Here is a 26,127-nt window from a genome sequence, read left to right as displayed (position 1 = left end):
TCACTGGGGAATAAATGCTAGGATCAAGGCACTGCTAAAGGGGAAATGGTCATCCTGTGAAGGAGACAAGAGAAGCAAAATCAGATCTGTAAGAGATTTATAGAGGCATACCTAGCAATTTATAGGATAAGGTAACATTAAATATTTTTCATTTCATTTCTATTATGAAACATAGATATAGGAAATTGTCAGTACAGGCTAGTAGGTAATAAATCCAGCTTCTTGGAGAATAAAATCGCTGGTTACGTATGCCAATTGCAAAAAATGCAGGTTAATAAATTTAGCCCTTAGTACAGTGGTTCCCAAACTTTTTTTAATCACAGCGCCCTTGAGCAACAGAATTTTGTTCACGGCGCCCCTAGGTCAAAAGTTTCTTATTGAGAAATTTAGAAAGAAATATTACATTAAGTAGATCGCGTTTATATGTCATCCTTAGGGTCAGTTGTGTGGTGAGGGTCAAGATTTGCTTCTGTTTGGCCACATATTTTATGATTAGAAGCCACCAGCACTGGTTTTGCCTATTATATTGACCATAAATAATTTGAATTGGTCCTGGACCACCAACCCAAGGCACCCCTTCAAGTGTCCCGAGGCACCCCAGGGTGCCACGGCACACAGTTTGGGAACCACTGCCTTAGTAGCTTAAAATAAAGAAATCTCCCTGAGTATCCCAGTCACAGTCATGATTTCTCTGCAGGGCCAGCGTTACCATTAGGCAGCTTTAGGTAGCTGCCTAGTGCGCCGGTCGCTGGAGGGTGGCACATAGCAGCACAACATGAGGCATGAGCATGTATGGAGAGAATATATGGGTGTACATATATATATATATATATATATATATATAGGTAGTGTACGGCTGTATGTATGTAGGCTGTATATGGATGTATGTATAGAGGCAGTGTATGGATGTATATATGTATGGAGGCAGTGCATGGATGGGGTGTGGTGTGCGTTACCAGCGCCCGGGATCCCTGCGGTCCTCATCCCGACGACAGGATCCTGGTCGCCTGGGGGTGAGGAGGGGGGGAGGTTGCGAGCGCAGTAGGTATGTATGTATGTATAAGAGAGGCAGCGAGTGTATGTATATATGTATGAAAGGGATGGTGTATGTATGGATGTATATATATATGTATGAATGGATGTATATATGGGAGAGGCGGTGTATGTATGTATGAGAGAGGCAATGTATGGATGTATATATGAATGAAAGGGGCAGTGTACAGATGGGTCCACATTTATCTTGTCCTTTAATAGGATTAACTGAGACTGGCCAGTCGGACTTAATCCCCTGCTGTAGTGTTCTCTGTATTGTATTGCAGTTGAGAACAATAGATGAAGGGTTTATGCTAATAAGTCATGTGTTTAGGCGCAGAAAACTAGTCAAGATAACCGTGGACCCATCTGTATGTATATATGTGTGAGAGAGGCAGTGGTTTTTTATATATATATATATATATATATATATATATGACAGAATGAAATAGAAAGAGATAGGCAGCTGGGTAGGGTGCCAGGATCTGGGTAGGGGGTGCCACTGAGTGTACCCATCAAATAATTAAGGATGTCTTTTGAGAGATACGTCCTTGTTATACTCAGTGCATTCTGATGGCTGGGAAACATGTTAGATTCTGCCTCTGCACTCTCACCTTACTGACGGGAAAGTGGGTAATTGATAGTGTTGAGGGGCAGTAGTCAAAAGTTTTGCCCAAGGTGCCAAGAAACCTTGCACTGGCCCTGCTTCTCTGGAAAGAAGTCAGATTATCTGTCTATAATTGTTCCATAGAAACCTATAATGTTACTTCATCTGTCAGTGCTGACATATGCAAAGTTATAAATATAAAATGCCTCTCTTGACAGATTTTAAGGGTGGAATTCAATTGTTTGAGAAGTCGGTTGGGTGTCTTTTTTTTTCCCTGTCTATCTGACTTTTTAAACAATTGAATACCTCTCTAAATGTCTCCCAATTTTGCAATCCCATCATAATGGGCAAGATGCTTACTTACCCCCCGCACTTGTTTCTACATGCTTAAGAGAGACACATCTGATTGACAAGGAATAATGATTTTAAACATGTGCACTTACAACATAACTGAATCTGCGCGTAAGAGAGGCAGCCAGATCTTTTTTTTACAAATTCATTCAGCTTTGTTTTAAAGTACCTGTACTTGCAGATAATTTCCTGTGGTGCCAGCGTACCCCACTGTTACGCAGTGTTTTACCCATCTCTGTAATGAGAGAGCGGATGCAATGAAGCTTCATATTATGTGCGCGACCTGCAGTTTTATTGTATCAGAGCAGCATGTTCTAAAGACTCTAATTATGATACAGAATGAGACACACAGGGCCTGATATTTCAAATAACCAATACGTTATTTCTTCTCTTAAGCTAAAGTGTACAGTATTTGTGGATACGTTTATTATTTCTTGTACAGATGTGTCCTCATACACATATATCGTTGCCCCATATGGCATGAGGCAATTTCCATTCTGCCTACTTTTTCCTCAGTTTTGCTTCTCTCTCCTCAGTTTTGCATCTTAGATTGCAAAGAGTTAGCTAAGTACTTAACATTCATTTTTTTTAATGCAAATGAGTTGGTATAAAGTCGCAGATGAAGTATAACGATGATGCAGATCTGTCTTTTGCTTGTTTAACATAGATTGTGAACTTTTATCTAAACTTTGCTACTGTTCCCTGAATTGTGCATCTTAGTTTGCTCATAATGTACGAGGTACTTAGGATTAGTATTGTGGGGCGATTAGAGGATAAGGGGTGGATCGACAGGTCAGTATTCAATACCGGGCCAAACTCGACAGGTTTGGCCTGTTCCCGACAATGGCAATCCGACTTTCTTTAAAGTCGGATTGACATTGTCGGAAACAGGGCTAAAACCTGTTTGGTTTGGCTGCGCTTCCGACAGCCAATGTGGATTCCGACAAGTCGGGAATTCCCGCCTTCTCGGAAAAAAACAGCCGGCATTGAATAGGTCGGGACCCCTTCCGACCTAAACCTGTCGGAAGCTGCCGTCTTTCCGACAAGACTGCAGCTTCCGACAATAATTGAATATACCCCTAAAGAAATGGCTTTTATGAGATTTCGTCAACAGTTAAAGATGCAATATTATAATTCACCTACACATGTTGAGGCCGATTCAGTTGTTTTGTGGGTGCCCAAATGTATTGGGCGCCATCCCAGGGCTATTCAATTGTTGCCCCCGTTTGGCGCGCATGCCCCATATGCGCTCCCATTAGTACCGGGTTTAGTCACACAAAATGGCTAAACCTGTATAAAGTACGTTAGGGCACTCAAACCCCGGTTTGAGCCCCCAAATCTCGGTGTTTACGCACATTTCAGCTCGCACCTCAGAAGTCTGCAAGCTGAAATGTGTCTCCCTGGCTGTATGCATGCCCCAATGGAGCAACAATTGAATTGCTTATCTGGGTACCATGTAGTAGCGGCCAGAGACCAACAGCTGAATTCCTCCTCATTGAAGGCAGCCATAGCGTGAGCTGAACCAGTGTTCACTTGTGATTTTAGAATAATTTTATTTTGGGCATTGTAGACTCTTTTTCTTTATTTTATGGTATTGCTGGACACTGCAGTCAACTTGGCACACTAAAATGTTCAGTAACAGAGAACAATAGCTTACATTCCAGCCAATAGCCAATTTAGTGCATAATGGGGATAATTCTGAGTTGATCGCAGCAGGAACTTTGGGGGTTTTTCCGGGTTGTTCGCTCACTAGCTGCTTTTAGCAGCATTGCACACGCAAGGCCGCTGCCCTCTGGGAGTGTATCTTCGCTTAGCAGAATTGCGAACGAAAGAGTAGCAGAATTGCGAATAAATAATTCTTAGCAGTTTCTGAGTACCTCGAGACTTACTCCTACACTGCGATCAGCTCAGCCCGTTTCGTTCCTGGTTTGACGTCACAAACATGCCCTGCGTTCGGCCAGCCACTCCCCCGTTTCTCCAGACACTCCTGCGTTTTATCCTGGCACGCCTGCTTTTTTTTCCGCACACTCCCAGAAAACGCTCAGTTTCCGCCCAGAAACACCCACTTCCTGTCAATTACACTCCGATCACTTCAACGATGAAAATTCTTCGTTCCGGCGTGAGTAAATCTATTAAGTTTTGTGCTAAATTACTTAGCGCATGCACACTACGTACCATGCGCATGCGCATTTTTGCATTAATCGCTCCGTTGTGAAAATCGGCAACGTGCGAACAACTCGGAATGACCCCCTTTGTTAGCAGTTGGGCAAAACCATGTGCACTGCAGGGGAGGCAGATATAACATGTGCAGAGAGAGTTAGATTTGGGTGGGTTATTTTGTTTCTGTGCAGGGTAAATACTGGCTGCTTTATTTTTACACTGCAATTTAGATTGCAGATTGAACACACCACACCCAAATCTAACTCTCTCTGCACATGTTATATCTGCCTCCCCTGCAGTGTACATGGTTTTGCCCAACTGCTAACAAAGTTCTTGCTGCGATCAACTCAGAATTACCCCCAATGCCACCCAAAACTACAACAAATGTCTTTGATGGCATTTAGTGAGGTAAAAATTTATTTTTCTTAGGGGGAGATACACTGTATATCAAGTCATGGAGAGTGATAAAGTACCATTTTGATTTAGTGAGTGAAAGTGAGTAGGTACGCATTAGATGGGAAGAGTAGATTGCTGGCTATTGTGTGTGCGTGCGTGCGTGCGTGCATATGTAATCAGAAATTGTGTTTTAAGATATCATCTTGCCTGCAGAAGAGGTGCCGATCTCCCTCCCCTGTGTCATCGGATGACAATGATTGCTGTGCAAGTGAACCTAATGTGATACCAGAACTGACTTTGGAACTTGAAGAAGAAAGTAAGAGTTTGGCACAACCAGAGTTCATGGGATTATGGAATCAAGACTACAAGCCCTATAAGGTACAGGACATATAATTTGTGTTGCTCAGTAATGACCATTCAATGCCTTACATTGGAACAAAAGTTGCATTTTTGTTGTGTAGACAAGAACAAGATTTAGTAGTGAGGGGATAACAGGATTTACAAATATTTACTTGTTCCATGCACAACCACTACAGCTTCCCATTATTTTATTATTACATTGTGTACAAATAGGGTCATGTGACTGTAGCATTTAATATCTGTAAGCAATAGTTGGGGTATAAGTATAAGCACTTGAAAGGTATGACGTATGCCTGGTGCAGATGTTACTGTTTGTAGAGCTGGACACAAGAAATGTCAGCCTGAACATGAGCGTATTGTACTGTAAATACACTTTCTCTTACGTCCTAGAGGATACTGGGGATCTATTTAGTACCATGGGGCAGTGGCGTCATGAGGGGGGTGCGGCCCGCACGCAGGTGTCACCCTTCAATGGGGTGACACCAAAAAGAGCTGTACACCCACAGTCACTTCCACCAGTAATTCAGACACCCGTCTGGCCTGACTATTTTTACCGCCGCGGCGCCGCCGGATCTGTACTGCCGCAATCTATAGATGCCGGGTGCAGGACGTCACTCCCGTGACGTCATCACGCACGCTGACACTGCATGGCAGGTCATTCTGTGAGGGAGAATGGGAGTCGAGTGCATGGTGCCCACGTGGGGTGCGCCTGGCTCCCATCTTTGCAGTTAGCAGGGTACCCGGCTCTCCTCCCTGCCTGCCACCGCCGGGCGCGCACAGGAGATGCGCCTGGATCTCGTCCCTGCCGCTGAAGGATCATCGCCGGGCGCTTGGTTCCTGTACCTGCCGCCGCTGGAGCTGGTAGGCTTTAAAATTAAATGACAGTCTCCAGTATGTTCCTCTCCAACCCAGCGTCCCAATCCCCAGTCTGTCCCTCTCCCACTCTGCATCCTCTCCCACCCTGCGTCCCAATCCCCAGTCTGTCCCTCTCCCACTCTGCATCCTCTCCCACCCAGTGTCTCAGTCCCCAGTATGCCCCCTCCCACTCTGCATCCTCTCCCACCCAGTGTCCCAGTCCCCAGTATGCCCCCCTCCCACTCTGCATCCTCTCCCACCCAGTGTCCCAGTCCCTAGTCTGTCCCCCTCCCACTCTGCATCCTCTCCCACCCAGTGTCCCAGTCCCCAGTATGCCCCCCTCCCACTCTGCATCCTCTCCCACCCAGTGTCCCAATCCCTAGTCTGTCCTCCTCCCACTCTGCATCCTCTCCCACCCAGCGTCCCAATCCCCAGTATGTCCCCCTCCCACTCTGCATCCTCTCCCACCCAGTGTCCCAGTCCCCAGTATGCCCCCCTCTCACTCTGCATCCTCTCCCACCCAGTGTCCCAATCCCTAGTCTGTCCTCCTCCCACTCTGCATCCTCTCCCACCCAGCGTCCCAATCCCCAGTATGTCCCCCTCCCACTCTGCATCCTCTCCCACCCAGTGTCCCAATCCCCAGAATGTCCCCCTCCCACTTTGCATCCTCTCCCACCCAGCGTCCCAATCCCCGGTATGTCCCCCTCCCACTTTGTGTCCTCTCCCACCCAGCGTCCCAATCCCCAGTATGTCCCCTCCCACTCTGCGTCCTCTCCTACCCAGCGTCCCAATCCCCAGTATGTCCCCCTCCCACTTTGCATCCTCTCTCACCCAGCGTCCCAATCCCCGGTATGTCCCCCTCCCACTTTGCATCCTCTCCCACCCAGCGTCCCAATCCCCAGTATGTCCCCCTCCCACTCTGCATCCTCTACCACCCAGCGTTCTAATCCCCAGGATGTCCCCCTCCCACCCTGCGTCCTCTCCCACCCAGTGTCCCAATACCCAGTATGTCCCTCTCCCACCCAGTGCCCCAGTCTGTCCCCCTCCCACCCTGCGTCCTCTCCCACCCAGTGTCCCAATCCCTAGTATGTCCCCTCCCACTCTGCGTCCTCTCCCACCCTGCGTCCCAATCCCCAGTATGCCCTCCTCCCACTCTGCGTCCTCTCCCACCCAGTGTCCCAGTCCCCAGTATGTCCTCCTCCCACTCTGCGTCCTCTCCCACCCAGCATCTCCCCCTTCCTCTGTCCCTTTTATCCATTATGTCTTTCTCCCACCCTGCATCCCCCTCTCACCCAATGCCCCCGTCCTTCCTCCACCATGTGTCCTCCCTCTCACCCAGTGCCTTTTAAGGACACCCGCCTTCTGATTGGCCACACCCCTTTTTCGGCATCTGCCACAGTACACCCTCGAGTGGACACTACCCCTTTCAATTTTCCATCCCCCCACTTCAAAATTCCCTCTTAGATCACCGTATGTGTGTATATGTATGTATGTGTATTATATATACAGGTTGAGTATCCCATATCCAAATATTCCGAAATACGGAATATTCCGAAATACAGACTTTTTTGAGTGAGAGTGAGATAGTGAAACCTTTGTTTTTTGATGGCTCAATGTACACAAACTTTGTTTAATACACAAAGCTATTAAAAATATTGTATTACATGACCTTCAGGCTGTGTGTCTAAGGTGTATATGAAACATAAATGAATTGTGTGAATGTAGACACACTTTGTTTAATGCACAAAGTTATAAAAAATATTGGCTAAAATTACCTTCCGGCTGTGTGTATAAGGTGTATATGTAACATAAATGCATTCTGTGCTTAGACTTCGGTCCCATCACCATGATATCACCATGATATTCCAAAATACGGAAAAATCCGTTATCCAAAATACCTCTGGTCCCAAGCATTTTGGATAAGGGATACTCAACCTGTGTATATATATATATATATATATATATATATATATATATATATTATACACGCACACACACACACACACTGATAAGAAACCGTGTGGTGTGCTACGGGAGGAGGTCCATGGGTGGTGACACCATGAGTTACCACACTGGGTGACACCAACCCTAGTGACGCTTCTGCCATGGGGTATAGACGGGTCCGCTAAGAGCCATGGGCACTTTAAGAATTTGATAGTGTGGGCTGCCTCCTCCCTCTATGCCCATCCTACGAGACTCCGTTTAGAAAATGTGCCCGGAGGAGACGATCATGCTTATGGAAGCTCCTGAAGAGTTTTCTGCATTTATTTTTCAGTTTGTTATTTTCAGGCAGGACTGGGTAGCACCAGCCTGCTTGCTTTGTGGGATTAAGGGGGGGCCACCTCTTGAAGGGTTAATGGTCCTGTTCCCCGCTGACAGGACACTGAGCTCCTGAGGGAACTATTCGAAAGCCCCACCACAGCGAGTATACATTCCCGCAGCACGCCGCCACTCCTAACAGCCAGAAGAAGTGGTGAGTACTAAGCCGGCGTCCCGGTTAGCGGGTCACCAGCCATTATGGCGGCATGAGGGTACGAAGATGCGCGGCTTCTAACCGGGCAGATTGCGTCTCCTGGCTCAGTACACAACTGCGTCTCAATACACCGTACACAGTACCCACACTGGCAAACAAAGTCTTAAAATGGTTCTGTCTCCATTTTAAGCACATATTACCTCAGCCAGTATAAAATAAGTGGGAAGACCGCGCGCCATTGAAGGGGTGGGGCTTCACTATGAGAGGATCCAGAAGCTCACCAGCACCATTTTCCCTCTGCAGTGGACACAGATGCTGAGTGACAGGGACGCGCAGCTCTTCTGGTGTGACTCCAGATTACCTCAGCAGTACCAGGGGGTCATAGCAGGGGAGGAGCGATTATTAGTGTACTAAGTCCATAATCAGGGTACTTAGTCTGCGACCCGGCTAAGCTTGGCATTAGCAATGAGGGCGCGGTGTGCCGGCTCCTAATACCTCCGTCTCTCCCTGGAAGGGCTCTTTGTGGGTTACTTGTGTTTTTAACCTTTCCTGTGTATGTGTGCTGTCACAATTACAATATGTCAGGCAAAGAGTGTGTTTCATGTACGGCAGAGTGTTCCTCTTCCCCAGGGAGCTCACTACAATGTACTCAGTGTAGTGCACCTTCTCAGGCTAGCGGGGATGAACCAGCGTGGCTAGATCCCCTCAAAGAAATGATTTCCAATATCTCTAATAAATTGTACCACAATAAGAAAGAGACGCAATACTTAAGACAGTCTGTGGATGAGATTATGAACAGAGACTCAGTCCCCAAACAAGCATCTCAGTCCCTTGCCATTTGTCCACAAAAACGAACTCTGGCCCATATCCTGCAGTCTGACTCTGATGCTGAGGGATCAGACATGGAGGAGGGGGAGGTGGATTCAGAAGGGGGGACGCTGCTCTGTCAGAGGGAATACAGGCTCTTATAGAAGCTATCAGAGATGTGCTACAAATTCCTGATAAGGTGACAGAGGAGGGTGAGGAATCTTATTTTAATGTAAAACAGAAGTCCTCAGTCACTTTTCCTGTGTCAAAGGAATTCTAGTCCTTTCCCATCCTTTCACGATTTATTGATGCACATGTCACTATTCACGTTTCTTAATATATATACTACTCAATCAATTATCGTACAGTACACACAGGATAATTTTACATAATCCAGATCTGGTCAAGTCACAGGTTATGACACTTAATTTTTAATGTTTGCACAACCTAATATATTCACACAGAGAATTTTTAATGTATCGTTTAAACAAATTTCACTATAGAATATAAATACGTAATATAATTTCTCTAACGTCCTAAGTGGATGCTGGGGACTCCGTAAGGACCATGGGGAATAGCGACTCCGCAGGAGACTGGGCACATCTAAAGAAAGCTTTAGGACTATCTGGTGTGCACTGGCTCCTCCCCCTATGACCCTCCTCCAAGCCCCAGTTAGATCTCTGTGCCCGAACGAGAAGGGTGCACACTAGGGGCTCTCCTGAGCTTCTTAGTGAAAGTTTTAGTTTAGGTTTTTTATTTTCAGTGAGACCTGCTGGCAACAGGCTCACTGCATCGAGGGACTAAGGGGAGAAGAAGCGAACTCACCTGCGTGCAGAGTGGATTGGGCTTCTTAGGCTACTGGACATTAGCTCCAGAGGGACGATCACAGGCCCAGCTTGGATGGGTCCCAGAGCCGCGCCGCCGGCCCCCTTACAGAGCCAGAAGGCAGAAGAGGTCCGGAAAATCGGCGGCAGAAGACGTCCTGTCTTCAACAAGGTAGCGCACAGCACTGCAGCTGTGCGCCATTGCTCTCAGCACACTTCACACTTCGGTCACTGAGGGTGCAGGGCGTTGGGGGGGGCGCCCTGAGACGTAATAAAAACACCTTGGATGGCAAAAAATGCATCACATATAGCTCCTGGGCTATATGGATGCATTTAACCCCTGCCGGAATACATAGAAAAACGGGAGATAAGGCCGCCGATAAGGGGGCGGAGCCTATCTCCTCAGCACACTGGCGCCATTTTCCCTCACAGCTCCGTTGGAGGGAAGCTCCCTGGCTCTCCCCTGCAGTCACTACACTACAGAATGGGTTAAAAAAGAGAGGGGGGCACTAATTAGGCGCAGTATTAACTATACAGCAGCTATAAGGGGAAAAACACTTATATAAGGTTATCCCTGTATCCCTGCGCTCTGGTGTGTGCTGGCAAACTCTCCCTCTGTCTCCCCAAAGGGCTAGTGGGGTCCTGTCCTCTATCAGAGCATTCCCTGTGTGTGTGCTGTATGTCGGTACTTTTGTGTCGACATGTATGAGGAGAAAAATGATGTGGAGACGGAGCAGATTGCCTGTAATAGTGATGTCACCCCCTAGGGGCTCGACACCTGAGTGGATGAACTGTTGGAAGGAATTACGTGACAGTGTCAGCTCTGTATAAAAGACAGTGGTTGACATGAGACAGCCGGCTACTCAGCTTGTGCCTGTCCAGACGTCTCATAGGCCGTCAGGGGCTCTAAAGCGCCCGTTACCTCAGATGGCAGATATAGACGCCAACACGGATACTGACTCCAGTGTCGACGGTGAAGAGACAAATGTGACTTCCAGTAGGGCCACACGTTACATGATTGTGGCAATGAAAAATGGTTTACACATTTCTGATAATACGAGTACCACCAAAAAAGGGGTATTATGTTCGGTGAGGAAAAACTACCTGTAGTTTTCCTGAATCTGAGAAATTAAATGAGGTGTGTGAAGATGCGTGGGTTTCCCCCGATAACAACTGATAATTTCTAAAATGTTATTGGCATTATATCCTTTCCCGCCAGAGGTTAGGGTGCGTTGGGAAACACCCCCTAGGGTGGATAAAGCGCTCACACGCTTGTAAGGGCTCTACCTTCGCCTGAGATGGCCGCCCTTAAGGATCCTGCTAATAGAAAGCAGGAGGGTATCCTAAAAGGTATTTACACACATACTGGTGTTATACTGCGACGAGCAATCGCCTCAGCCTGGATGTGCAGTGCTGGATTGGCGTGGTCGGATTCCCTGACTGAAAATATTGATACCCTAGATAGGGACAGTATATTTTTGCCTATAGAGCATTTAAAAGATGCATTTCTATATATGCGTGATGCACAGCGGAATATTTGCCGACTGGCATCAAGTCTAAGCGCGTTGTCCATTTCTACCAGTAGAGGGTTATGGACACGTCAGTGGTCAGGTGATGCGTATTCCAAACGGCATTTGGAAGTATTGCTTTATTAAGGGGAGGAGTTATTTGGGGTCGGTCTTTCAGACCTGGTGGCCACGGCAACAGCTGGGAATTCCACGTTTGTACCCCAGGTCGCCTCTCAACATGAGAAGACGCCGTATTATCAGGCGCAGTCTTTTCGTGGACAAGCGGGCAAAAGGTTCCTCATTTCTGCCCCGTGACAGAGGGAGAGAAAAAAGGCTGCAGAAATCAGCCAGTTCCCAGGAACAGAAACCCTCTCCCGCCTCTGCCAAGCCCTCAGTATACGCTGGGGCTTTACAAGCAGAATCAGGCACGGTGGGGGGCCCGTCTCAATGAATTTCAGCGCGCAGTGGGCTCACTCGCAAGTAGACCCCTGGATCCTTCAGGTGATATCTCAGGGGTACAAATTAGAATTCGAGACGTCTCCCCCTCGCCGTTTCCTAAAGTCGGCTTTACCGATGTCTCCTTCTGACAGGGAGACAGTTTTGGAAGCCATTCACAAGCTGTATTCCCAGCAAGTGATAATCAAGATACCCCTCCTGCAACAGGGAACGGGGTATTATTCCACACTGTTGTGGTACCGAAGCCGGACGGCTCGGTGAGACCGATTCTAAATCTAAAATCTTTGAACACTTACATACAGAGGTTCAAATTCAAGATTGAGTCACTCAGAGCAGTGATTGCGAACCTGGAAGAAGGGGACTACATGATGTCTCGGGACATCAAGGATGCTTACCTTCATGTCAAAATTTACCCTTCTCACCAAGGGTACCTCAGGTTTATGGTACAGAACTGTCACTATCAGTTCAGACGCTGCCGTATGGATGGTCCACGGCACCCCGGGTCTTTACCAAGGTAATGGCCGAAATGATGATATTCCTTCGAAGGAAGTGAATTTTAGTTATCCCTTACTTGGACAATTCCCTGATAAGGGTAAGATCCAGGGAACAGTTGGAGGTCGGTGTAGCACTATCTCAGGTAGTGTTGCGGCAGCACGATTGGATTCTCAATATTCCAAAATCGCACCTGGTTCCGACGACGTGTCTTCTGTTCCTAGGGATGATCCTGGACACAGTCCAGAAAAAGGTGTTTCTCCCGGAGGAGAAAGCCAGGGAGTTATCCGAGCTAGTCAGGAACCTCCTAAAACCGAGCCAAGTCTCAGTGCATCAATGCACAAGGGTTCTGGGTAAAATGGTGGCTTCCTACGAAGCAATCCCATTCGGCAGATTCCACGCAAGAACTTTCCAGTGGGACCTGCTGGACAAATGGTCCGGGTCGCATCTTCAGATGCATCAGCGGATAACCCTGTCACCAAGGACAAGGGTGTCCCTCCTGTGGTGGTTGCAGAGTGCTCATCTTCTAGAGGGCCGCAGATTAGGCATTCAGGACTGGGTCCTGGTGACCACGGATGCCAGCCTGCGAGGCTGGGGAGCAGTCACACAGGGAAGGAATATCCAGGGCTTATGGTCAAGCCTGGAGACATCACTTCACATAAATATCCTGAAGCTAAGGGACATTTACAATGCTCTAAGCTTAGCAAGACCTCTGCTTCAAGGTCAGCCGGTGTTGATCCAGTTGGACAACATCACGGCAGTCACCCACGTAAACAGACAGGGTGGCACAAGAAGCAGGAGGGCAATGGCAGAAGCTGCAAGGATTCTTCGCTGGGCGGAAAATCATGTGATAGCACTGTCAGCAGTATTCATTCCGGGAGTGGACAACTGGGAAGCAGACTTCCTCAGCACGACCTCCACCCGGGAGAGTGGGGACTTCACCCAGAAGTCTTCCACATGATTAAAAACTCGACAGGTATTGCGCCAGGTCCAGGGACCCTCAGGCAATAAGCTGTAGACGCTCTGGTAACACCGTGGGTGTACCAGTCAGGGTATGTGTTCCCTCCTCTGCCTCTCATACCCAAGGTACTGAGATTGATAAGATGGAGAGGAGTAAGCACTATATTCGTGGTTCCGGATTGGCCAAGAAGGACTTGGTAACCGTAACTTCAAGAGATGCTCACGGAGGATCAGTGGCCTCTACCTCTAAGAAGGGACCTGCTCCAGCAAGGACCCTGTCTGTTCCAAGACTTACCGCGGCTGCGTTTGACGGCATGGCGGTTGAACGCCGGATCCTGAAGGAAAAAAGGCATTCCGGATGAAGTCATCCCTATCCTGATCAAAGCCAGGAAGGATGTAACCGCAAAAACATTATCACCGCAATTGGCGAAAATATGTTGCGTGGTGCGAGGCCAGTAAGGCCCGACGGAGGAAATTCAACTGGGTCGATTCCTACATTTCCTGCAAACAGGAGTGTCTATGGGCCTGAAATTGGGGTCCATTAAGGTTCAAATTTCGGCCCTGTCAATTTTCTTCCAAAAAGAACTAGCTTCAGTCCCTGAAGTTCAGACGTTTGTAAAAGGGGTACTGCATATACAGCCTCCTTTTGTGCCTCCAGTGGCACTTTGGGATCTCAATGTAGTTTTGGGTTCCAAAAGTCACATTGGTTTGAACCACTTAAATCTGTGGAGTTAAAATATCTCACATGAAAAGTGGTCATGCTGTTGGCCCTGGCCTGGGCCAGGCGCGTGTCAGAATTGGCGGCTTTATCCTGAAAAAGCCCTTATCTGATTTTCCATTCGGACAGGGCGGAATTGAGGACTCGTCCTCAGTTTCTCCCCAAGGTGGTTTCAGCGTTTCACCTGAACCAACCTATTTGTGGTGCCTGCGGCTACTAGGGACTTGGAGGCCTCCAAGTTGCGAGACGTTGTCAGTGCCCTGAAAATATATGTTTCCAGGACGGCTGGAGTCAGGAAATCTGACTCGCTGCTTATCCTGTATGCACCCAACAAGCTGGGTGCTCCTGCTTCTAAGCAGACTATTGCTCGTTGGATTTGTAGTACAATTCAGCTTGCACATTCTGTGGCAGGCCTGCCACAGCCAAAAATCTGTAAATGCCCACTCCACAAGGAAGGTGGGCTCATCTTGGGCGGCTGCCCGAGGGGTCTCGGCTTTACAACTTTGCCGAGCAGCTACTTGGTCAGGAGCAAATACGTTTGTAAAATTCTACAAAATTGATATCCTGGCTGAGGAGGACCTGGAGTTCTCTCATTTAGTGCTGCAGAGTCATCCGCACTCTCCCGCCCGTTTGGGAGCTTTGGTATAATCCCCATGGTCCTTACGGAGTCCCCAGCATCCACTTAGGACGTTAGAGAAAATAAGAATTTACTTACCGATAATTCTATTTCTCGTAGTCCGTAGTGGATGCTGGGCGCCCATCCCAAGTGCGGATTGTCTGCAATACTTGTACATAGTTATTGTTACAAAAATCGGGTTATTATTGTTGTGAGCCATCTTTCAGAGGCTCCTCTGTTATCATGCTGTTAACTGGGTTCAGATCACAGGTTATACGGTGTGATTGGTGTGGCTGGTATGAATCTTACCCGGGATTCAAAATCCTTCCTTATTGTGTACGCTCGTCCGGGCACAGTATCCTAACTGAGGCTTGGAGGAGGGTCATAGGGGGAGGAGCCAGTGCACACCAGATAGTCCTAAAGCTTTCTTTAGATGTGCCCAGTCTCCTGCGGAGCCGCTATTCCCCATGGTCCTTACGGAGTCCCCAGCATCCACTACGGACTATGAGAAATAGAATTATCGGTAAGTAAATTCTTATTATAATTTAAGAGAAATCATCATGGAAGAACTCATTATTTAATTGCAGTAAGAAGAATAAACTAACATCAATAAGAGAAAATTAATCACTCACCTATAAATGTAAAAATTTTAAAACAAATTTATTATTTGTATTATGATCAAGGGATCAAGCTGACAAAAAACAAAAAAAAAATACATAGGATATATAGGGATAGATTTTTCCTATATATACGAATGATGGTTTGTGAGGACGTATGGAATATTTTTGAACACACATAATTATGGATATTAGAAGAACTTTCTATTCACTATATGTATATAAAACGAGGGGAGCAGAACACATTTCCGCTCCATAGAAAATAATTGAATATATAGGACTCCCCAATATTAATATTTAGGATGGAGAGATATGTGTTACATCTAAATTTGAATATAATTTAAAATACACTGATTAAATGGAAGACAAGGAGTCTTAGCAGAGACTCTGCAATTGATTTGTAAGTCTGGATATTTTCGATAAATGTGTCCATAGGGCATGCAATCCCCCTCTTCTTTATTAAATTAATTATATGTCTAGAATATCGAGGAGCCCATTAGAGGAATACATATTCATAGGGGAAACATTAGAATACAGTGTATATATTTGACATACTGGATTTTAGACGAACACAGGGTAAAGAAGCTCTCGATTATCGATTATGAGGTCTTAATAAGAACTCCGGGAATCTCTGAGTGACGCAACCAGAGAGAATGCCGAACCAACTACACGTAATCTAAGAACATGACGGGGATTGGTGCCTAATAAGGGTATACCGGTATATAGTCTGGATCCAAGAGGCAATCTGGTTAGCCTTAAGAAAAAGCTTTTGCGAAACGTGCGTCAGGTGTCCCTGCGCACGTGGCATCCGCCATTCAGTTTATGCACATACAATAATATTATAGCACCAATCTCGAGAGAGAGTATAATAGAGAGTATACAATGTAATGTGACTTAGACAGCATGCAATGTTTATTTAGATAGCCCATCTATAGTACTGCACAATTATTTGCTGACGAACATAGCAACAGTCGTTAGTATATAGCTGGAAATAGCATCTAAAGAGATATGTGGGAGTAACTGTTTATCCTTCTGAGATACAGCTATCTGTGATTTAGGCAACATCAAAATAATAGACTGTAGCATTAAATCCAATAGTAATATGCTGGGCAGTGGAGATTAGAAAATACACGCTGAGGTAGAAATAATACCTGATCTGTAACAGCTGAGTGTATGAATCAGATCACAGCATTGTGACTAAGCACTACTGACATTTGGTTACAATATAGCCCTAATACAAGTTATTGTATCTTTTCCATAAAGTTACTGTGATATAATAACACCTGGGAACTGATACAATTTTACAAGTAGTCTTAGCATTCAAAGTGTCTATTTCTGTGAGTGAAAAGAACCATTGATTTGGCATCATAGTATCACCAGATAGTACACAGAGCAGACACTGAATTAATAAACACATGCCTGTGTGATAATAATAGCTGAGAGAAGCAAAGGATTGCCTGTTATAACACACGCATAAGACCACAGGTGTCTAAACAGTTAGTATAATACCAACACACAGGGCAGTAGTGACCAATATATCCCGAGGGAATAACAATTACATCTCATTACCAGCAGTATACTGTATATAAGTCCTAACAAAGCCGATTAACAGTATTGTGAATAAGGGACACTTGACATTGTACTGCACTATATTTCTAACTCTAGGAAACTACATCTATTACACTTAACTATTGATATAGAATAATATCAGGAGAATCACTATACCTATCGCTATATATACTTACCTCAGCATATTAATTGGTTTATGAGGGATATCAGACAATTATAAACAGTAAATAATTTGAGAAGGCGCCATACAAATAACGATTCAAATAGTGGTCTACAGCGAGTACCACAGATTTACCAGGGGACATAGTGCCCATATATAGACAGGGGACATAGTGCCTATATTCAAAATATTACTGGTTCATCATAAGATATCTCAATGAATCAAAAGAGATTTGATCTCTCTTCTCAGTGATTGAAGGTAATTGGTATATATAGATTCTTGTCACCTACAGGTAATTACAATTGACTACAGCTACCATCATATTCTGCTGCATTAGATCTATACATGCAAAGCTAATTCTGCTGGGTAATTACAATTGACTACAGCTACCATCATATTCTGCTGCATTAGATCTATACATGCAAAGCTAATTCTGCTGGGTAATTACAATTGTAAAATTATTGCATAGTATGTGATTTTGAAGTACTTTTTTAAGTTTTGAATGATATAGACCCAGTTTAATCTTTGTGGAATGCCTGGTTGTTGTTTTTAAGGTAATTTATTGCCTTGCATTTGAGGGGGTGGGGTGTGGTTACAGATTTCAATTATTGGTTTCACTTGTAATAGTCTTCTACTTAAGTCCACTGGTGTAGGCTGTGCAAAGCCGTTTGGCTGTGCATTTAGTATCGAAGCGTGATAAAATTGACACATAACAGCAGCGTTCAATTAGCGTTCAATCGAAGTGAAAAAGAAGGAACACAGAAGCACAACAATCAAACAAAACCAAAAAAAACTGAGGAACTAATAACAAATGTGAGTCACTTACTCCTCAGATCACTTACATCCTGATTGTTGCATCTGATTAAATAGCACGGAAATACCTTACTTGGACATTTCAAAAACCGTCCATTTCACCTACAAATGCTTGTATCTGCATTGTAATTTTGTTTTTTAAGCACAGCTGCACCAATGCAATTTAACCTGCAAACACTTAAAAAAAACTAACAGAATTACCATTGCTTCTTAAACCTCTCACAATCCTTTCATTTCTTACACTCCAAATACATTTCTGCAACCACTTTATCTACGCTTTTGACTCTTTTCATACTAAATCTACACCCCTTGAGCCTACACTGCTTTTCTCACCTGCATTTCAGCAAATCTTCTGCTTGGATTCACTTGCAGTCTCCTCTCCTACTTCCACTTTCCCTCAACCTATTTACCTACTTAACACTATGTCAAGGCTTTCCTATACTCCCCACATCACTCAGTGTCTACCTAATAATGTATCTTTATCCTTACCCCCTAGTCTCCTACACCTCCTCCTCTCTCCCCTCCTCTGTCTCCCCTCCATCCCTCTGTTTCCTACCCCCACCTTTCCTGTTACCCCACTTTCATTCACCTCTGCCCCATGGTCCTGCTACCCCACAACTCAGCCCTGCTCCCTCTCTCCCTTCCCTGTCACCTGCCCACACCCCCATCCACATCACACTGACCTCCCTCCCTGCCCACCTCCTGCAGTTTCCCCTCCTAGCTCAGGCACCCGTACCATCACTACTCTCTCATCATCCCTGCCCTCAAAGTTAATCCCACCTCATCGCTACAGCAACCCTGAAAATCTCATTCATATCTCTCCCACAAACTCATACCCCCTATCCTGTGCACTCTGGAATGCCAGATCTGTTTGTAACAAACTGGTCCCCACTCATGACCTTTTCATTTCCAACTCCCTACACCTACTAGCCATTACTGAAACTTGGATTACACCCTCTGACATTACTTCTGCTGCTGCTCTCTCTGCTGGGGGCCTCACATTCACACACACACCCCGACCTGGGGGTCGCCATGGGGGTGGTGTTGGGGTCCTTTTACCTTCTAGTTACTCCTACCAACTCATACCACCAGAACCATCCCTTATATTCTCTACATTTGAGGTCCACGCCATACGCCTCTTCCAACCAGTCCATCTTAGAGTAGCTGTCATTTACCGCCCCCCTGGCACTGCTTTCAAATTCATCGACAACTTTGCTTCCTGGCTTCCTCACTTCCTCTCTTCTGACATTCCCACCATTATTCTAGGCGATTTCAACATCCCTATTGACATCCCCACACAATCCCCTGCCTCTAAACTCCTTAACCTCACCTCTTCACTTGGTCTCTCCCAGTGGACCTCCTCACCCTCCCATGTGAATGGGAGCTCACTGGATCTGGTCTTCACTCACCGCTGTGATATTTCTGATTTTTCCAACTCCCCATTTCCCCTCTCTGACCACCACCTGCTCTCCTTTAACCTATCTCTCTCGACTTCCCCATCTCTACCTCCTAAGGCTACCATCACTAAGCGTAACATTGAAGCTATTGACACCACATTCCTTTCCTCCCTGTTTGACTCACTTCTCTCTCCTATTCTCTCTCTCTCATGCCCTGAACAAGCCACTTCCACATACAATGCTTCCCTTACTTCTGCTCTTGACTCTGTTGCTCCACCAACCACTATTCACCCTCGCAAATTAACACCTCAACCCTGGCACACCAAATGCACCAGATATCTGCAAAAATGCTCACGTACTGCTGAGCGACACTGGAGGAAATCACGCTCTAAGGCAGACTTCCTCCATTTCAAACTTATGCTTTCATCCTTCAGTGCTGCCCTTTCTCTTGCTAAACAGTCATACTTCAAGACCCTCATCTCCTCCCAGTCTTCCAACCCCCGGCGCCTCTTTGCCACTCTCAACTCACTCCTCTGCCCACCTCCACCTCGTCTCCCTTCCTCACTCTCTGCTCTTGACTTTGCCACTTACTTCACATCCAAAATTGACTCCATACGTCAGGACATCACATCACACCAGACCATCAGTAACCAGCCTTCTCCCATCCCTTACCAACCCTCCCCATCCCTCGCACCAACTCTGTCATCTTTCTCCCATGCATCTGGAGAGGAAGTCATGGCCCTCATTCGTTCCTGTCCCCTCACCATCACCCCACTTGACCCTATCCCCTCCCGCCTCCTCCGCTACCTCTCTTCTTCTGCTTGTTCCCATCTTTCCCACCTTCTCAATCTCTCCCTATCATCAGGCACTGTCCCCTCTGCCTTCAAGCATGCACTCATCTCTCCTATTCTTAAAAAACCTACCCTTGATCCAAACACTCTCTCCAACTACCGACCCATCTCTCTCCTCCCTTTTGCCTCCAAACTCCTTGAGCGTATTGTCTACAACCGCCTTACTTCCTTTCTTTCCTCACACTCACTGCTTGACCCATTCCAATCTGGCTTCCGTCCTCTCCACTCCACTGAAACTGCCCTTACAAAAGTATGCAATGACCTCCATGCTGCTAAATCTAAGGGACACTACTCTCTACTTATTCTACTTGATCTCTCTGCTGCTTTTGACACTGTGGACCATCCTCTCCTACTGCAAATCCTTCACTCCATTGGTCTGCGTGACACTGCCCTCTCTTGGTTGTCGTCCTACCTTTCTAACCGTTCATTCTCTGTCTCCTCTCATGACTCCACCTCCCCCTCACTTCCACTAACTGTAGGGGTACCCCAAGGTTCTGTCCTTGGTCCTCTTCTCTTCTCTCTCTATACGTCCTCACTAGGTAAGCTCATTAGTTCTTTTGGTTTCCAATATCATCTTTATGCTGATGACACTCAAATCTATCTTTCCTTTCCAGACCTCTCCCCTACTCTCCTCACTCGTATCTCCAACTGTCTCTCTGCTATCTCTTCCTGGATGTCCCAGCGCTTTCTTAAACATAACATGTCTAAGACCGAGCTGATCATCTTCCCTCCCTCCCGCATAACCTCACCTCTTACAATCTCATTATCTATTGATGGCACTACTATCTCCTCTACCCCCCAACTGCGCTGTCTTGGAGTAATCCTTGACTTCTCCCTCTCCTTCAAACCTCACATTCAGCACCTCTCACAAACCTGCCGTTTTCATCTAAAAAATATTTCCAGGATCAGACCCTTTCTGACCCAGGATGCTACTAAGACTCTTATCCACTCACTGGTCATCTCCAGACTGGACTACTGTAATCTCCTCCTGACTGGCATTCCTGACAAATACCTCTCTCCACTCCAATCTATCCTTAATGCTGCTGCCCGGCTCATTTTCCTCACCAAACGCACTACGTCCACCTCTTCTCTTTTACTAGACCTTCACTGGCTCCCCTTCCCCGTTCAGAATCCATTTCAAGCTTCTCACACTTGCTTACAAAGCCCTCACCCACTCCTCTCCCATCTACATCTCTGATCTTATCTCGCTTTACACTCCCACCCGTCCTCTTCGCTCTGCTAATGCTCGCCGACTCTCCTGCCTACGGATAACTTCCTCCCACTCCTACCTCCAAGATTTTTCACGCGCTGCACCACTTCTCTGGAATTCCCTACCTCTCCCCCTCAGACTCTCCACCTCTCTACAAAACTTCAAACGGGCTCTCAAGACCCACTTCTACACCAAGCCCAGCCAAATCTCATCCTAAACCTCTGTTCCACGCTCTCTATGTACCCCATCTGTGTCACCCCTGTCTGTCAACCCCTCCCCGTTAGAATGTAAGCTCTCACGAGCAGGGCCCTCTTCCCTCATGTGCTTACCCTTTTCTTACTTTAATAATCTTCAACTGCACCAAATCCAGCAGTCTTCTGCCACCTGATACTTATTCCAGTGTCATCTGCTGATGTAGCTATGTTTATTTACCCTGTACTTGTCCTATATTGTCGTCAACTGTAAGTTGCTGTTTTCTTGTTTGATTATTTGTTTATGTACTCTGTAATTGGGCGCTGCGGAACCCTTGTGGCGCCATATAAATAAAGGATAATAATAATAATAATAATAATAATTGGATATCCCTGATCATACAGATCTGCCTTAGGCTTTGGTACATAGCATACCTATACAGTGTATTCACATATATACATGTTTATGGAGATTACCCACATATATCCAGGCTGACTAAGTTAACTATAATATTGTATGTGCTCAATATAATTTGATATGGACATCATGATAATACATGTTGAGTATCCCATATCCAAATATTCCGAAATACGGAATATTCCGAAATACGGACTTTTTTGAGTGAGAGTGAGATAGTGAAACCTTTGTTTTTTGATGGCTTAATGTACACAACTTTGTTTAATACACAAAGTTATTAAAAATATTGTATTAAATGATCTTCAGGCTGTGTGTATAAGGTGTATATGAAACATAAATAAATTGTGTGAATGTACACACACTTTGTTTAATGCACAAAGTTATAAAAAATATTGGCTAAAATTACCTTCAAGCTGTGTGTATAAGGTGTATATGTAACATAAATGCATTATGTGCTTAGATATAGGTCCCATCGCCATGATATCTCATTATGGTATGCAATTATTCCAAAATATGGAAAAATCCCATATCCAAAATACCTCTGGTCCCAAGCATTTTGGATAAGGGATACTCAGCCTGTATGATACAATAAATAATTATATAAACTTACTATTGGCGGCTGACCAGTGCGCAGGGAGTCACATTTTAAATCTTTTCTCCTATTCTTTCACTTGTATCTGTTTTTTTATATTTCGCAAGTTTTTAATCATTATAAATGAATTAAAAGTTATGTTTTAATGAGTTCATGTGCACCACTGTAAGGCAATTCTGTTTTCTCTTTTGTTTGGGCTCTTCTGGCTTTCTCAGATGTTGCTCATGTGTTACCTATGGAGAAGCTGCGACATGACATCCTAGGACACGCAACTGCTCCATGCATCACCATTATATTTGAATGTACCTTGGCAATATTTAAATCTTGTTCAGTATGCCGCGAGTTGTAAAAAATTGAAAATCTCGGCTCTAGGACGTAAGAGAAAATAGGATTTTATTTACCTACCGGTAAATCCTTTTCTCATAGTCCGTAGAGGATACTGGGCGCCCACCCCGTGCTTTGTTCGTCCTGCACTGTTACTTGGTTAAGTATTATTGTTTGGTTCAGCTGTTGCTGTTCTAAGTTTTGTTAGCATGGCTTTCCTCTTATTTGTGTGTGCTGGTTCGGAATCTCACCACTATCCTTTTATATCCTTCACTCAAAGTATGTCCGTCTCCTCGGGCACAGTTTCCTAGACTGAGTCTGGTAGGAGGGGTCGTCTATACCCCATGATACTAAATGGATCCCCAGTATCCTCTACGGACTATGAGAAAAGGATTTACCGGTAGGTAATTAAAATCCTATTATTTGTTCCCTGCATCTTTTCCAATATAAGGTCAGTGTGCAAGTGCGTCCATCTCGTGCGTCCATCTCTCATAACTCCTATATGCGTAGTTGCCAAAATGTTGGAAAACTCTATGGACATATTTTTTTCTAAAACTCAAAAGAATGTGATCCACATATGTTTTGGGGTGGTGACTGTAATTTACTGGCAGTGGCATTGGTGGCAAAGTTTTTGTGTTGTAACACAAATATGGACGCCTCTTTCCGGCTTCTGTGATCCGCTGGTGCAACCAAAGATGCAGCATTGGATCACTCTGTGTGAACATCGCTCATCTGAATAAAACCCCCTGGTTACTCTAGATGGCTGGTGTTTTCATGCAGTCAGGGACATCTGCGTCCAAGATGCAGCCTCTGCTGGCTTGGCATGCATGTCTCCTTTATTATTATGGTTTTCTTTTGTGGCCTCTATACAATGACAATATCCCTCTCTTGTGGCTAGTACAAAGGCCCTCATTCCGAGTTGTTCGCTCGCTAGCTGCTTTTAGCAGCATTGCACACGCTAGGCCGCCGCCCTCTGGGAGTGTATCTTAGCTTAGCAGAATTGCGAACGAAAGATTAGCAGATTTGCGAATAGAAAATTCTTAGCAGTTTCTGAGTAGCTCCAGACTTACTCTTACATTGCGATCAGTTCAGTCAGTTTCGTTCCTGGTTTGACGTCACAAACACACCCAGCGTTCGCCCAGACACTCCCCCGTTTCTTCAGACACTCCTGCGTTTTTCCCAGAAACGCCAGCGTTTCTCCGCACACTCCCATAAAACGGCCAGTTTCCGCCCAGAAACACCCACTTCCTGTCAATCACACTCCGATCACCAGAACGATGAAAAATCCTCGTTATGCCGTGAGTAAAATACCTAACTTGTGAGTAAAATAACTAAGCGCATGCGCTCTGCGAACCTTGCGCATGTGCAGTAAGCGACTAATCGCAATATAGCGAAACTCGGCAATGAGCAAACAACTCGGAATGAGGGCCATAGAGAAGACCTCTCCCTGCCAGCCAACGCACTGTCATTACCCATTTCTATATTTTGTATTCAGTGAAGACTTGTCTGGTGGCTACTATATTTTTCCTAAGAAGATTAGCAAAACAGGTCTGGCCCTCAGTTAAGTCTCGGATATAAGGGGGTATTCAATTAGTGACGTTTTTTTCGACTAGTCAAAAAAAGTGCACTTTTCGCCCGTTTTTAGGTCGAACTTACATTCGACCTATTCAGTGCCCGTGCTGGTCAAAAAATCTGGCACTGGCGAATACCACGTGTATCTGCGAGTTTGCCACTGATACACGTGTGTTGGCGAATTTGCGGGTGTTTTTTTTTCTGTTTTTGGCACAATTTTCACCCATGCCGATTTGACAAAAAAAAAGTGAAACGGATAAAAAAATGGGCGAAAACGCCCACAATTGAATACCCTGTGTCGAATTAGGGCCGTGCCTAGGGTGGTGCAGATGATGCTCTGCACACAATGCATTTGCCCCGTGAGCGCACTGTTTGTATCCACCCGTGATTGCCTGCCTATGTATGCGCCGCTGCCAGCTGCAGCACTGCCCGCTGTAATATATAATAGCAGGGGTGCACCGGCTCCTTTTCTGCTGTACACACCGCAGCTAATATACATTACATTAGGCAGCACTGCAGCTGTATCCCCCTCCCCCGTGCCCAACACCACCTTCAATGCTACCTGCTGCAGGCGTGGAAGGATCCCCGGTTAGCTGACCAAGGACAAATTGCAACACGAACAGTTCGCTTGCCGCCACTGCACACTGACTGACTCCGACGCCTGCGCCAGGAACGCATAATTTGCTCAATCATCATAACAATGCGTTACCTCAGGGCTCGACAAATCCCACGGGCCAGGTAGCCATGGCCCCTAGGTTTTGCTGCCAGATTATGCAGGGAGGGAAGAAGCAGATCCTCTTCAGCCCCAGCGGAGATTCATAGGCATGCATGTATTGCGGCAGCCATTTCATGTGCTGAGTGTCTGTCTCAGCCTGTGCTGACTGCTGTGCCTGTCTCGGCCTGCTGTCTGCTGTCTTCAATCTCTGTCTGCATTGATCTCTCCGATAAGAGGGACTATGTGTAGCCAGAGATTGCGGCTTCGGAGGGGGTTGTGATGTGGCCACAGGATGGGGGGATTGTTTGCCTTGGGGGTTGCTGTGGAGGGTTGGTTTGCCTTGGCTGCCCTGCCCCCTTAGTTGTGTGGCCGTAGGGTTAGTTTGCCTGAGGGGCGGGATGAAGCTGCTCAGTAATGGGGGTGTGGGTTGAGTAGTTTCTCTTACGTCATAGTGGATACTGGGGTCTTGTACTTTAGTACCATGGGGTATAGATCGGGTCCACTGGAGCTTGGCACTTTAAAACTTTTAGTGTGTGTTTGTGTGTGCTGGCTCCTCCACTCTATGCCCCTCCTACCAGACTTGGTTTAGAAAAATGTGCCAGAGGAGCCGGGTGCATTTCACTGGAGCTCCAGAGATTTTTTCTTCAAGTTTAATTGAGTTTATTATTTTCAGGTAGTTCTGCTTGGCAGACAGAGTACCTGCTTCGTGGGGCTTAGAGGAGGGACCGAACCAACCTCCTGAGGGTTAATGGTTCGTAATCCCAGCTGACAGGACACTGAGCTCCTGAGGTCCTGTGTGGGGGAGTTTGGTCAGTGGGCTCCGCTGTTTTACAGGGTGAAAGATGTCTGTAGACATGGTTATGTGTACTGCCTGTAATTCATCCCCGTCTTCAGCGGAGTCACTCATGTGTGAACAACTTTCCATGTCTCCACAGGGCACAGTTCACAAGCACCTGCCTGGCTGGACAGCTTTACCAGCATGTTAATTCTGAATTATCTGCGGCTAAAAGGGAGAAGCAGGTGTTGAAGCATTCTATTGATTCTGTGGCTTAGGCAGCAGATACAAAGAAGGCTACTCAGCCC

General features: G+C 46.0%; 1 protein-coding gene across 1 annotated transcript in view; it reads left to right on the top strand.

Annotated features, from left to right (window-relative positions):
• The window catches only part of CFAP74 (cilia and flagella associated protein 74), a 741,155-nt gene that overhangs the window by 270,354 nt on the left and 444,674 nt on the right, over nt 1-26,127 (top strand). Inside the window, exon 12 of the mRNA XM_063943052.1 lies at nt 4,760-4,924. Within this exon, the coding sequence (XP_063799122.1) occupies nt 4,760-4,924 (165 nt within the window). The remainder of the gene's footprint in view (nt 1-4,759; nt 4,925-26,127) is intronic.

Source organism: Pseudophryne corroboree, chromosome 10 (assembly GCF_028390025.1).
Source record: "Pseudophryne corroboree isolate aPseCor3 chromosome 10, aPseCor3.hap2, whole genome shotgun sequence".
NCBI lineage: Eukaryota > Metazoa > Chordata > Amphibia > Anura > Myobatrachidae > Pseudophryne > Pseudophryne corroboree.
This window is presented reverse-complemented; position numbering and strand designations above follow the sequence as displayed.